This window comes from Diceros bicornis, chromosome 35, assembly GCF_020826845.1.
Source record: "Diceros bicornis minor isolate mBicDic1 chromosome 35, mDicBic1.mat.cur, whole genome shotgun sequence".
NCBI classification, from domain to species: Eukaryota; Metazoa; Chordata; class Mammalia; order Perissodactyla; family Rhinocerotidae; genus Diceros; species Diceros bicornis.
Genome location: NC_080774.1, coordinates 30,809,084 through 30,823,792, shown reverse-complemented (window position 1 = coordinate 30,823,792; position 14,709 = coordinate 30,809,084). Strand labels below are relative to the sequence as shown.

At 47.1% G+C, this 14,709-nt stretch overlaps 1 protein-coding gene across 4 annotated transcripts in view; it reads left to right on the top strand.

Moving 5' to 3' along the window:
* The window catches only part of PI4KA (phosphatidylinositol 4-kinase alpha), a 127,049-nt gene that overhangs the window by 77,848 nt on the left and 34,492 nt on the right, over positions 1-14,709 (top strand). For all 4 annotated transcript variants that reach the window (XM_058532059.1, XM_058532057.1, XM_058532058.1 and 1 more), the window contains 9 exons: positions 1,484-1,592; positions 1,792-1,928; positions 2,114-2,247; positions 4,974-5,056; positions 10,865-10,935; positions 11,018-11,142; positions 12,245-12,326; positions 12,573-12,656; positions 13,902-13,991. In XM_058532059.1, coding sequence (XP_058388042.1) covers positions 1,484-1,592; positions 1,792-1,928; positions 2,114-2,247; positions 4,974-5,056; positions 10,865-10,935; positions 11,018-11,142; positions 12,245-12,326; positions 12,573-12,656; positions 13,902-13,991 — 915 coding nt within the window. The remainder of the gene's footprint in view (positions 1-1,483; positions 1,593-1,791; positions 1,929-2,113; positions 2,248-4,973; positions 5,057-10,864; positions 10,936-11,017; positions 11,143-12,244; positions 12,327-12,572; positions 12,657-13,901; positions 13,992-14,709) is intronic.

Below are 14,709 nucleotides of genomic sequence, written 5' to 3'. Positions count from 1 at the left end.
CATGTGGTTGTGGAAGGAGCACGTCTGTGGCAGGACTCTAGGAAGTACAGACAACTGTAAAGAAGAAAATAGAAACTCCTGCCAACCCAGTCACCTAGATATAGTCATTATTAATATGTGGCTGTGTTTTCCCCCTTCTTTTTCTATGCATATATATTTATATTCATATATTTTAAGTCTCTATCTTATTATTTATACATTTTGCATTTTTTTACTTGACATATTGTAAGTTCTACCTGTGTCACGAAATGTTCTTAGAAAATTTCATTTTTAATATACTGTAACTAATTTAAATGTCCCTTTCAGGTAGACATTCAGTGTTTCTCTGTTTATTTTGCTGTTGTAACAAATGTTACATTTTTGTGCCTAAATCAGGTTTATTTTTTTTTGATAGATTCCTTAGAGATGGGATTTTAGGTGAAATCTTGGGGATATTTAGAATTTTTGATGCACATTACCAAATTGCTTTCCGGGAAGTATTGTACCAATTTATAGTCCTACCAGCCACATGTGCAGGCGCCTGTCTCACTGTGCCCCCACCCCCAGCGTGGGTATCATCATCTGTCCCACCTCCAAGTCCCTGGCCCAGGGCCTGGCCCCTAATTGGCATTCTTAAGTGTGTGGATCGCAGAGCCCCCCTGTCCCCACTGCAGGTTGATTGTCACTGTGTGTGGGCTTGGTGTCCCCTGGGGGTTCTGTGAGGATCGACTCATCCAGCTGGGTGTTGTGCACAACCTCAACCATTTTACATAACTGAGGTGCTGCCCTCCCTGTTTCATGCGGACTGGGACACTGGTGGGATGCAGGAACTTTAGCCCCTTACTCCTGCATCTGAGCAACTCTGCTTCTACCTGTTGCACATATTGGGATTCTGCCCAAGGTTGCTGGTTGAAAAAGTTGTGCTGCTGGAAAAGATTTGAAAGCCAATTCTTGACCCACAGTATTTCTCATGATCTCCCTGTCTCTCCCAATCACGTCCCTTCCCCTGGCTCCAGCCCCAGTTCATTCTTGCCTTCCCCTAAGCACTCCATGCTCTCTGCAGTCCCAGGCTTTGGGCCTGATGCTCCTATGGCTGGACAAGCTGCACTCTGTTCGCTGCCTGGCTAGGGTTTACTCGCATGCTCACCTCGAGACCCACAGTACCTTCTCCGGGAACTCCGCCACACTCTGATTGTTTGCATACCTGCCTCCAAACTAGGCAGAAAGGCCTTTGAGTGTAGGAACAGGGCTTTTCACCTCCCAGGCACAGTGCCTGGTACACGTTAGATACTCAGTAAATGTTTGCTGAATGAATGAACATTTACTGGTGAACTTATCAGGAAGCGTTGGTCACTGCTCAGTGTGCCTTTTCATACCCGGTCTGACTGGCTGATTCTCTGAGAACGCGCTTGGAGAATGAATCTTTGGTTGATCTTATAGCTGCAAGTTTTAGGGTTTTGTGAGCAAATAACCTCCTTTTCTCCCTCTCTTCTTGGCTTACCAGCTCACCCGTCGGTTGCCACCCATCAAGGAAGCTAAGCCGCGGTTGCAGAAGCTTTTCCGGGATTTCTGGCTCTATTCCGTACTGATGGGATTCGCCGTGGAGGGGTCAGGTAGGGGCATGTTTGCTTTCCCGGGGAAGACAGAGCGCAGGGTGAAAAGAGGTGAGGTAGGACTCAACCGGGTCCTGTGCCCCATTTTAGGGATAATTGGCTGGAACCAAGGACCCACGACTCTAGAAATTGTCAGCAGTGACCCCGCTGCAGTGCTTCTTGACCAAGGCGCTCTTGACTCATGTGCACTTTCTTGCAGGACTCTGGCCGGAAGAGTGGTACGAGGGGGTCTGTGAAATAGCCACCAAGTCCCCCCTGCTCACCTTTCCCAGCAAAGAGCCGCTGCGTTCTGTCCTCCAGTATAACTCAGCCATGAAAAACGACACGGTCACCCCCGTAAGGATTCTTGTCCTGCCAAGGGCACATGATGCAGGGCAGGGGTTTTGCTAACCTCTCATGAGGGATGAAAGCAGATCCTTTGTTCTTGTTAACACGAGTTAGCCACTGGGGTTTGGTCCTAGGGAGGGCCGTCTTCCCCTCCTGGTGCCCACGTGAGCCCTCGAGCATTCATTTCCCTCTAGGCTGAACTGAGCGAGCTTCGCAGCACCATCATCAACCTGCTGGACCCTGCCCCTGAAGTGTCCGCCCTCATCAACAAGCTGGACTTCGCCATGTCCACCTATCTCCTGTCTGTTTATCGGCTGGAATATATGAGGTATACAAGCCTTCGCCTCCCTGCACTTACACGTTTGAGCTGATTTTTACTTTTTGTGCCTTCTGGGCATGAAACTTTTTTCAGCTCCTCCTAAGACATATAAGCTTTCTTAAAAACAAACAACAACACAAAAAAACACCCTCTGCTTTTCTTGTGTGCTCCTCCTTCCTGAGCACCAAACGCCACGTCTAATAACACCTCAGGGGTCTAAACTCTTATTATCCCCACCCTACCCTCACCCGCTTAGGAAATAGGCTTCTGAGCAGTCACAACAGATGTTGCAAACTCAGTCCACTTGGCTAGGCAAGAGCCCCTGTCAGGAACCAACCCTCCATGAGAATGTTCTAAGACACTCACTGAGCTGGTTTCCAGGACCACAGTGGAGTACAAACAGCAAATTGGAAGCGGGAAGGCAGGGTCCTGGTCCAAAACAACTCGACAGTCAGGGTGCAACTGTAACCACAGCAGTCCTAACAGCTATGATAATTGTTATAATGTATAATTGTCATCACGGCAATACCAGTATTAACATGGATTGGATACTTATGCCTTGCCAGGCACTGTGCTAAATTATGTGTATTGGCGCACTCCAGTAAGCCTATGAGGTAGCACTGTTACATACCCGTTTTACAGATGAGGAAACTGAGACACTGAGCAGTTAAGTAAATTGCCCAGAGTAATAATCTCTGATTTGAATTGAAACTCAATAGTCTCTTAAGCACTGTGCTGTGCTGCCTCTCATAAATGAAGGCTGGAAAAAGCAGCCAGGATGCTCAGAGCCCAGCTGCCTGTGGCGGCCAGTGTGGATGCTACAGACCCACCATGGTGAGGCCTGAGACACCCCGGGCAGCAGCTAATACACTAGCTGCAGAATAATGTGTCCCCATCACCAAAAAGGTCAGATTACGCTTAGCCTGTTTAAGTCACAGGACTGGTGCAATAAGTTGTAGACTAATGTCTTTCTCAAATGGTTTGAAAAAGAAAGTATTAATTCTTACAAGGAGGGATATTTGGAAAATGCCACTATTTTAACCTTTATTTGATGCCACAAAACCCTCTGATAAAAGGAATTTTACTTGGAAGCTCAACATGTAAAATAGATTAAGGCTGTTTTGGTTAAGTGGGAGTGAGCCCCCACCCTCCCCGTCAGTTCCCTCCTCCCTGCCTCTCAGCAGCCCAAGGATGCCACACCGGAGCAGAATTTGCAAACTAGTGACCCATTGTCTCCGTAGTCCCACAGAGCCCAGGGAGTTTTGACTTTCCTTTTTTCATTATAATTTTTTTCAGTTATAAGAGTAATAGGAGAACATTACACTAAAACTTGGAAATAAGCAGAGAGGAAAAAAACCACTGATCTTACTACCATCCCCTATAGCATGTTAGTTTAGTTCCTTCTAGTCTTTTTTTAATAAAGAATACATTTTCAAAGAAAAACAAACCAAAACAAAACAAGCCAAACCCAAAACAGCAAAATATCCAGACCCCCCCCCCCCCCCCCCGCCCCCGCCGCCAGCCTCACGTGCCTGCAGGCAGGGCTGCCTCCCACTTCCCGCAAGTGTGCCCATGAATGGTGATCTCAGGTTCTCAGGACAGGCTCTTCAGTTAGCTTCTAGAGGGAGACTCTGAGGGGATGGCCTGTGGGCAGTTCCTGAGAGCCCAGCTCCTGCCTTGGGCTGCCTGCCAGGTCCCGGAGAGCACTCTGTTAGCACAGAGAAGTAACCCTGAAGCCTTTATTCAAGAACCTGCCTTAGGTTCCCAGCTACTGGTTATTGGGAGAACTTTAAAACAACCAAGTCAAAAATGTGAGAAATTTTGTTAAAGCTGTGTGCACATGAGCACTTGAGAATGCATGTGCTTAAAGCCACCTGGTCTGCCCTATTGAGGCTTAACTCTAGAAAGGTCGGTGCAGAAGCCCATAGACGCACCCCGTGGAGCGCTAGCCAGTGTGAGTGTGTGTGCTCATGCTGTCTTAGCAGACACCTCCAAACCCTGAACAGACCTTCACAGGGGCCGTGGTTCAAGTGCGTGCATTTCTTTCTCTTCCTTTTTCCCCAAGGTTAAAGATATTTTTTACTATAAAAGTAAAAATGTCCATGGTGCATAAAACAAAAAAGAGAAGAAAAAACACTGGGATGGTACAGAAGATGCTAAAGGTGAAAAATACAAATCTTACTTTCCTAGCCCTGAATCCAGAGATCCCCACTGTTGATAGTCTCTTACTTTCCCTTCCAAAAATTTTGTATGCATATGCAGGCATATATATCCTACACATACACAAGGCAGGTAGAGGCCTTTAGGGAACCCATCAATGAGATCATGCTGTACCTGTTTCCCCTGCACCTTGCTTTTTCACATAACAGCGTGTCTTGAATGTTTTTCTGTAGCAGCACATAATAGAGCTACCTCTCATTTTGGTGGCTGCGTGACGTGCCATAGAATGGATGTACTTGGGTTTATCTGACTATTCAGTCAGCGCTATCAGGAGAACTCTTGTGCACCTAACCCTGTAAGACAGATCAATAGTGATGAGTTGCTGGATGGAACAGTATGGGAATTTTGTGATAGATGGTGGACATCACCCTCCAGAAAGCCCATGTCAGTGTACGCCCCTTTAAATGGCATAGGGCATCTGTTCGTCACACCTCACCAGTTCTGGGCAGTATCAGATCTGTGATAGGGAGGGCCTGGATTTTTCCAGATTTACTCAAAGCTGTTCTCGTTGTTAGGGTGCTACGCTCAACAGATCCTGACCGCTTCCAGGTAATGTTCTGCTACTTTGAGGATAAAGCTATTCAGAAAGACAAGTCTGGTAAGTTTATTATTGTGGTACTCTCATGATGAATTGAGCTGTAATAGTTATAAAAGAATACTACTCCCTATTTTTTGTCTACATGGAGAAAATGTTTTTATGAAGCTACATACTACAATGGAAAGATCAGTATGAAACATATAACCTTAAAAATATATATATCTTTCTGCCTCTGCCACTGCTGCGAGGGCCCAAGAGCAGAAGGTGCGTCACTCATACCCACCATCAGTGCTCGTGTGTGCTCCAGCCCCCAGAGTTCAGTCCCTGATACTGTCCTCTGCTGAAAGGACCCTGGGCTCCTCAGATGGTTGTTGATGGACCTAGAGATTCTTGTTGTTGCCAGAAAGCAGTCATGCTTTTTAAATGTCTAGAGCAGGCTGAGAGGACCAAGAACCAATTTAAAGGACTCCCAGTGGACAAATTATCATACTTTGACCATGAATAAATATTTTTTATTGATGTTTTAATAGTTTATAACATTGAAATTTTGGGTTGTACATTTTTGTTTGTCCATCACCATATACTCCCTTCACCCCTTGTGCCCACCCCCCACCCCCATTGCCCCTGGTAACCACAATACAGTTTTCTCTGTCCGTGTGTTGGTTTATATTCCACATATGAGTGAGACCATACAGTGTTTGTCTTTCTCTTTCTGGCTTATTTCACTTAACATAATACCCTCCAGGCCCATCCCTGTTGTTGCAAATGGGACGATTTTGTCTTTTTTATGGCTGAGTAGTATTCCATTGTATATATATATACCACATCTTCTTGATCCAATCATTGGTCGAGGGACACTTAGGTTGCTTCCACTTCTTGGCTATGGTGAATAATGCTGCAATGAACATAGGGGTGCATAAGCCTCTTTGGATTGTTGATTTCAGGTTCGTTGGATAGATTCCCAGTAATGGGATAGCTGGATCATAGGGTATTTCTGTTTTTAATTCTTTGAGGAATCTCCATACCGTTTTCCATAGAAGCTGCACCAGTTTGCATTCCCACCAGCTGTGTATGAGGGTTCCTGTTCATGAATACATATTTTTATTATTTTGCTTAAAAGAAGGGCAAATATACTGGAATATATATATTTATATATAAAAAATGTTTGTTTCTTCTGTTAAGTATTTGTGAAGTAGAGACATATAGTTGTTTCTCTTGTGTAATCAGGAAAGAGGGAACACCAGGAAAGAGCCACACAGTCCAGGAAGAGGCCCAGCACCCGCGATAGGGTCACACCTGGTCTCAGAGCATGACCAGGGAGAAAGGGCGTCCAGCAGGTGATGGGCAGAGGTATCCCACGGGGTAGCCAGCTAAAGGTGCTCTGTTAGCCAAAAGTAGTTGTTAGAGGGCTCGGTGTGGAGTGCAGCCGCCATACCTTGCCATGAGGGGCTCCACACCTTGGTAGTTCTGCTGGTTACAAGGACACCCCACTCAGATCCATGAACGTTTCAAATGACGCCATCAGGCCAGGCCAGAATGTCAGGGCAGCAGGTCAGGACCCGTCGGCCACATCCGATTTAAGGGCTGCATCATTTTTGGGAAAGTTTCAGAATACAAAAATCTATATAAAACACAAAGACTCACAAGTCCCATGATGCAGGTGTCCTCAGATCCAGTGCACAGAGGGTCTCAGCTGTAACCAATCGCAACTAAGAGGACCAAACTCCTAGGAAGAAAGAAAAATAATTGAAACTCTTAGATAAGTTTTAGCCTCATTGTATTGGTCTGTGTGCTGATTGATAAAGTGTTTAAAAATGTAAAAGACTGGGCCAGCCCCGTGGCTTAGTGGTTGAGTGTGCGCACTCCGCTGCTGGCAGTCCAGGTTTGGAACCCCGGACGCGCACTGACGCACCGCTTCTCCGGCCATGCTGAGGCCGCGTCCCACGTACAGCAACTAGAAGGATATGCAGCTATGACATACAACTATCTACTGGGGCTTTAGGGAAAAAAATAAATAAATAAAATTATTTTTAAAAAATGTAAAAGACTGAAATATTAGACTTATATTTTAATTAAAAGCTTAGAAGAATTTGATAAGTTTTATAATTGTGTTTAGGTATTTGAAGGAATTTAGTAAGCTAGATCAACGAATTTTTATTGATTAACTGTGTGGGTAAATATTTTGAGGAATGCTAATTGATAATTCTTAAGATTCATAAATTTAGTGTTAATAAAGTAAAATTAGTAGTGAGGAGTCCTTTCCATGCCAGAAGCCATTGGCACACTGAAGAATCTATCAGCTTGTTCTTGCCAGTGGAGAACTATTCCCCAGATACTTCTGGTACCATTTTTTTTTGTTGTTAAAAAATCAGTCCTTGAAAAAATCTTTTTAAAAAATCACCCAGGGCCTCTGAGATGCTGCTTCATGTAAGACCTTTATCCAATAAGTCCTTTGCAGAGCACTTCACACTCCTGCACAACAGAGTCAGGAAATGAGGTGCATGAATTTATTTTTGTGGGGTTGGCAAAGAAGGATGGTGTGAGGGTTCTGGAAGCTCCCTCTGCTGGCAGTGAGGGGAAGGATTGGACTGAGGAGCCTCTTAGAGGCCACGGCGGAAGGTGCAGGCAGGCAGTTTCTACGGGAGGCAGCCTCTCCCACTGGGATGCTGGATACAGGAGAAGGGAGTCCCCACGCTCAGAAGGTCTCACACACATACTCCAGGACCACTTCGGGGTATAATAGAGATGCTGTTAACCACTTGCTGAGGTGTTCATTGATTTGCTCCCTCCTCCATCCACCCACTGTTTGTTTATTTAGCCGCTGTTTTGTGCTAAATTTTGTGTAAGACGGTTGGGTCACCCTGAGATTCTTTGGCTCTAGGAGGAAGAGTAAGCAACAATAAAAAACTGAGACTGCCAACCCCTAGAGGCCTAAGAACCTATCACATTTTGCCAACTTCCTAGTAAGAACATCTGTAGGCTGAATCAGATGCCTCTCTGAAGCTAAATGTTATTCTCTCCTGAGCTCTTTTTTTCTGTTGCTGTGGGAATTGGGAATTGACTCGCTGTTCTTGGACACGTTTAATTTTGACAGTACACCATACTCTTCCACATGATTTCAAAGGTATTGTTTTTGTTCTGAGTATGGTACTTAGGTTAAGCCAATAAAGTGCACCTATTGAGTTTACTTCTCCCTTCCTTTTCTCTCCTAAAACATGAGAGATGGAAAGGAAATGTCTTTGGAGACGTGTTATTCATGAATTTTCAGAACCGACCAGGTTATATGAAACGCCTCCCAAAGAGGAGGGCTGGTGCCTCCTCTGTGCAGGTGTAAGCCGGGCCTCCATGTATTCCTGCAGTGTGGGCAGGAGCCTGCTGCTTGCCTGCCAGCCGCCCAGTTAGTAAGTACACTGGTAGTCCAGGACTAACCTTCAGTGCAAGAGGAGAGTGGCTTTTTTAAAGTAAATATCTCCTTAGATGCTATTATCATGATAATGATTGGCATCTGACCACTATCTATTATTTATTAGGAACTTACAGTTTAAGTTTCCTAAGAGCTTTACGGAAAAATACTACACTAAATGCACACTCCCAAAACCGGATTTCATCCACCAAACCAGCCTGTTAGGAAAACAGCCTCTCTCTACACTTGGACATGTGTCCAGGTGACATTAATCACTTTTCATATCTGAGAGCTAGTAGGCCCATTTATCCTGGTAGCAAACAGATATGAGATGCCTCTTTATGTTTCAGGCTCTGTGCTGGGCCTGGGGTACAGAAGCATAGCACCTGCCTAGTCTCTCTGCCCTGCTGGCATTGCAGCCCTGTCATTTAGCCATCCTAGGTAAAGACACTGGGTAAGAGGGACAGCATGGTGGAGGACGAGTTGGCAATTTATTACAGTTCTTTTATCAGCACTGTGATCTGACACTGTGCTGTTGCTTTTTAAAATCTGCTTTGTACCCCAGTAACAATGAGCATACCCACTGCCCAGATCTTGGTTTCTAAATACTATTCTCCAGTAAAAAGAACCGGGGCTCTGTAGAGAAATGGTTGATTCTAGGGAGGGCTGGGGCAGAGAAATACAAGATGAGCTTGGAGCACCTTGTAGTGCTAGGAAGTAAGGTCATACTAAAAAACAAAAAGAAAAAAAAAAGAGAACAAAAAGAAAAAGCATGTGGGCATGCAAGAACACAGGAGCCAACCTGAAAAAGCCCCAGGTGGTCAAAGCTGGGACAGTTTGAACAACAAAACAAGTAGTGATAGTGTTGGATTCTAACCCGGTGGGTGAAATAAATGTCCATGAGTCTATTCTGATTAGATAATTGAATAAATAAAACATGGGGAAGAAGGGACAAACCTTCCTTACAGAATTCTAATTACTAAAAGTAGAAAGGATGAGGAAAAGAGAAAATCTCCATGAGAACCACAGAAACTGCTGCAGGCAGAACCCGCTGATGGATGCTGGAATTAGTGGGTGAAATTTTATTTTATTTTTATTTTTATTTTTTTTAATTTTTATTTTATTTATTTATTTTTTTTGAGGAAGATCAGCCCTGAGCTAACATCTATTGCCAATCCTCCTCCTTTTTTTTCCCCAAAGCCCCAGAAGATAGTTGTATGTCATAATTGCACATCCTTCTAGTTGCTGTATGTGGGATGCGGCCTCAGCATGGCCGGAGAAGCAGTGGGTCGGTGCGCACCCGGGATCCGAACCCGGGCCGCCAGTAGCGGAGCTCTTGCACTTAACCGCTAAGCCACGGGGCCGGCCCTAGTGGGTGAAATTTTAAAGAGAAATGGGATATGTGCATAACTTCAAAGTATCTTCTCCAAAGTATTTCCCAATTACTGTGGTGGTTTTAGCTTATGGCCACAGATTCTCTCCAGGAGGTGGTGCTTAATTCCTCTCTGAGTGTGAGCTAGACGCAGTGACTCACTTCTAAAGAATAGAGTGTGGAAAAGGAGAAATGGTGACTGGACAGTGGGAAGCCTGGCAGACACCACTCCCAAGTGATCAAGGTCACCTTCACCAGTGATAGGAGATAATGATTTCACATCCCCCCCGATATGATGCATATTTTCCCTGAAGTCCTATAACCTTAGTCTAATCATGAGCCAGCATCAGACAAACCTAAATTGAAGGATGTCCTACAAAATAACTGTGCTCTTCAGAAGTGTCCAGGTCATGGAAGACAAGAAGAGACTGAGGAATCAGCACAGATTTGGGGAGACTGAGGAACACGAACATGATGAGTAAATGCCAGGTGGATTGGGTCCTGGAACAGAAAAGGGACACAAGCAGGAAAATGGGGGAAATCCAAATAAATCTTGACAAATATATCCTGATAAATCCAAATAAAGCTTGACATTTAGGAGATAGTATTGTATCAACATCTGTTTTCTTAGTTTTTTTTTTTTTTTTTTTTTTTTTTTTTTTTTTTTTGTGAGGAGATCAGCCCTGAGCTAACATCCGCCAATCCTCCTCTTTTTTTGCTGAGGAAGACGGCCCTGGGCTAACATCTGTGCCTATCTTCCTCCACTTTATATGGGACGCCGCCACAGCATGGCTTACCAAGCAGTGCGTCGGTGCGCGCCCGGGATCCGAACCAGCGAACCCCGGGCCGCCGCAGCGGAGCGCGCGCACTTAACCGCTTGCGCCACCGGGCCGGCCCCTGTTTTCTTAGTTTTGACAAATGAGATGTTAATATCAGGGGAAGTTGAGTGAAGGCTGTATGGGAAGTCTGTGCTCTCTTCTGCACCTCCTCTGTTAAGTCTAACATCTTATCCACACAAAATGTTTGAAAGTAGCTGGATTAGGTCCCTTTCTGCTGATGCTGCTGACCCGTGGAAACCTCCTTCTCTTTTTAGGGATGATGCAGTGTGTGATTGCTGTCGCAGACAAAGTATTTGATGCCTTCCTGAACATGATGGCAGATAAAGTAAGCCTGTCAGAGTGCAAGCATGTGTCTGCGGGGGGCATACGGAGGGCGCCTGTTGTACCTGTCTCTTCTGAATCTCCAGGCTAAGACCAAGGAGAATGAAGAGGAGCTGGAGCGGCATGCGCAGTTCCTGCTGGTGAACTTCAACCACATTCACAAGAGGATACGGAGGGTGGCGGACAAGTATCTGTCTGGTCTGGTGGATAAGTAAGCCCGTTTTCCTTCTAATGCCGTGTGTGTGTATAAACTTCCAGATTTGGAATGCAGAAAAGAATAATCCTTACATTATCAGTCCAGAAAAAAAAGGAGTCAGAATTAAAACTCTCAAAGGGCAATGCAACCTCCCACAGAATGTCAGTGAGTTTGCTGCAGAGTCTGAATTTTGCTCCTGAAACCTCCTCTTATTCTGAGCCATCATTGTTACTTACAGTATATCTCCTGACCGGGGGTGTGATGTCCTTGTGTCTCTGAAATCCACCCTCCCTGGTGATACCAGGCCCACTCTCCCCTGCCACAGGGCCTCTCTGGGCTTGCCCTGGAAGCTCACAGCCATCCTAAGTGTCGTCTTCTAGCCCCGGGCCCAGCCAGAGGTCTGCTGGTAGAATTCATGTCTTCCAGGCTCCTTAGAGAGGAAGGAAAGCCCATACTGACCCTTTTTCACTCTAGGCTCTCTGTGCTGGGAGCCAAAGCAGACTCTTGTGGGACATGCCCCCACACAGATGAGAACCCTCAAAGGTAGGCTGGGCCAGCCTCTCTGCAGGCTGAAGGCCAGAGGCAGCAAACAGCCACACTGGGCCTGCTGACAGCTCCCCACAAGCGTCCCGGAGTTTTGGAGCCTGCCACAGATGCTGTGCCTGGTCCACGCGGGACCAGAGGGCAAGTTCAGCACACTTGCGGCATGTGTCTGAGGTGGGCCCTTGTGTCTGAGGTGGGCCAGGTGTGGAGACTGTTCCCCTCAGCCCTGGGGCCGCCATGTTCAGGAGCAGCTGCTTCTCTTTAGGGTGTCATGCAAATACTGCCATTATCTATTTGTCCCATGTTGTAAAAATATTAGGTTGAAAACGAGGAGGATCACTTGGGGGCATTGGGAGGTGCGGCCTGGCCAGTGCTTAACCAAGATGATTGGCATCAGGTTGGGAGCAGGTCACTAGGGGCTGTGTCTGGCCCTGAGGAGTGGGGCTGGCAGGGGTCTGGGGAGTGGGTGCCCTGCTTCGGAGGCCTCCTGACCTACCACTGAAGCAGCACTTTAAGGAATGTGGGTTCATTGAAGATTTGGCTCCTGAGCCCTGAGACGTGGCTCTCGGTGCAGGTTTCCTCACTTGCTCTGGAGCGGGACAGTGCTGAAGACCATGCTGGACATCCTCCAGACCCTCTCGCTGTCGCTTAGTGCCGTGAGTGCCCCTGCCCTCCATATGCCCGAGTAATATGCTATGAGTGGCCAAATTTGGGGTGGGGGTCCCAAATCCCTCCCTGGCCTTTTCCAGTAAGCTGCCACAATTTTTGAAGCCTGTCACAGGCAGGAGAAGTAGAGGGAAGGGAAGTAAATGCTCTGCTGCCCAATGTTGGCTGGACGTGTGGCTCGGCAGGGGCAGCTCAGGAAAGGTGATTTGGAAGAGGGAACCGTGTTGTGCTTTCAGGATATTCACAAGGACCAGCCTTACTACGATATCCCTGACGCCCCCTATCGGATCACTGTTCCTGACACCTATGAAGCCCGAGAGGTAGGCTTGGAGGGGTCCTCTTATTAAGGGCTGTTTTCACTGCCATCTCCTGAGCCTGTCAGGGCCAGCACTTTCCATACATTCTGCCACTCAGTCCCCAGCAGTTTGAGATGTGAGCAGTACAGGCCCCATCCCACAGGTGAGGAAACTGCAGTTGCTGGGGTCACCTCGTACAAGTTGGTTGCTGGCTCACTCCCAGGTTTGTCTGTCTGCCAGGCCTGTTCTTGCCACTCAACCGTGCTGACTCCCAGCTCTTTTCTTGGTTGAGCTGCAAAAGAGGTTTTCAGCTACCTGTCAGTTTATAGCATCTCAAAGTCACGTTGAGAAAGCATGACTTTCAGACGAACTTCACTGCTCTGAGGTGTGCTGACTCTCTGTTATTGTGGTAGTAGAGTAATGTGACTTTGGCTTCTTGCTGCGCCGTGGGAAACGGGCAGAGTAAATGGCTCCAGATAAGGAGGATGTGCCATGCTAGGTCTGGCTCGCCCTCTCAGATTGAAGCTCAGCTCAGACTGGATTTCCCCATCCTGGGGCTAGGTCACGTCCCAACCTCGGCACCTCCCAGCCAAACCAGGTGTCCCCAGAAGTTCCCCACACAGTGACGAGGCATCTGCAATGATTTTTGCCTCTGGGACCTGCCTTCCCCTTCAGTTGCTGACTCAGGATGCATGTTGCACAGTGGCCATGTGATGCGCTGTGAGTGTGGGCTCTGCCACACAGCCTCGTGAAAGAATCACGGAGCAGGATGTGTGCAGGCTCCCTGTCCCTGGGAGCCTTGGTGTTAGGACATAGTCACTGTGTTGGTTTGCTAGGGTGGCTGTAACAAAGACTAGGGGCTTAAACAAGAGAAATGTATTTTCTCACAGTTCTGGAGGCTAGAAGTCCGAGATCAAGGTGTTAGCAGGGTTGGTTTCTTCTGAAGCCTCTCTGCTTGGTTTGTAGACGGCTGCCTTGTCCCTGTGTCCTCACCTGGTCTTTCCTCTGTGCGTGACTGTGTCTTAATCTCTTCTTATAAGAACGCTGGTCAGATTGGGTTAGGGCCTGCCCTAATGACCCCATTTTAACTTAATCACCTCTTTAAAGACCCTATCTCCAAATACAGTTACATTCTGAGGTTCTAGGGGATAGAGCTTGGGTTTTGGGGAACACAGTTCAGCCCATAACAATAACTAACTACAGTATGCAGCTGGCTGTCCTCTGACAGCCCAGATACACTGACCTCTGGTTGATCACACTGTCTTCCAGAGCATCGTGAAGGACTTTGCTGCACGCTGTGGAATGATCCTACAGGAAGCAATGAAGTGGGCGCCTACAGTCACCAAGTCCCACCTACAGGTACTTTCTTGAAATCATCAAAAAGCAATCTTGAGGAGCCGGCCCTGTTGCGTAGTGGTTAAAGTTCCACATGCTCCACTTTGGCGGCCCAGGTTTGGATCCTGGGCACGGACCTACTCCACTCGTCAGCCATGCTGTGGTAGCAGCCCACATACAAAATGGAGTAAGACTCGCACACGTGTTAGCTCAAGGCCAATCTTCCTCAAGCAGAAAAAGAGGAAAATTGGCAACAGATGTTAGCTCAAGGCTAGCCTTCCTCACCAAAAAAAAGAAAAAAACCAATCTTGGTAAGTTCCTTCCGGCTATACAAAGAGCTTTACACAGACACAGCAAACTCGGAATACAAACAGCACTAGTGTGAACAGAGACCAAAACATTAGTGCCTGAGAATAATAGGAGCCTCAGAGGCTGATCTGTGTTGGGAGCACCTTGTGGGATAAATGTGCTGGTCAGGGAGTGAGGAGGGCAGGTGTGGTGGGATTTGTGGGTGGACAGGCCCAAGAACCTGACCACTGACACCAGGTGAGGTGCCAGATCTGTGGCAGGGCTTGGGGCTGCTTGCAAGATGGGCAAGGGCGGCGTGGTGGGTTGGGAGGCCTGGCAGGCCAGCAGCAGCAGCAGCAGCAGCAGCAGCAGCGGCTCCGAGGGCGGAGTGCACTGCACGCACCTCCACCGAATACAGGGCCTGGAGCGAGGCTGCCGAAGCGGCGACAGAGCC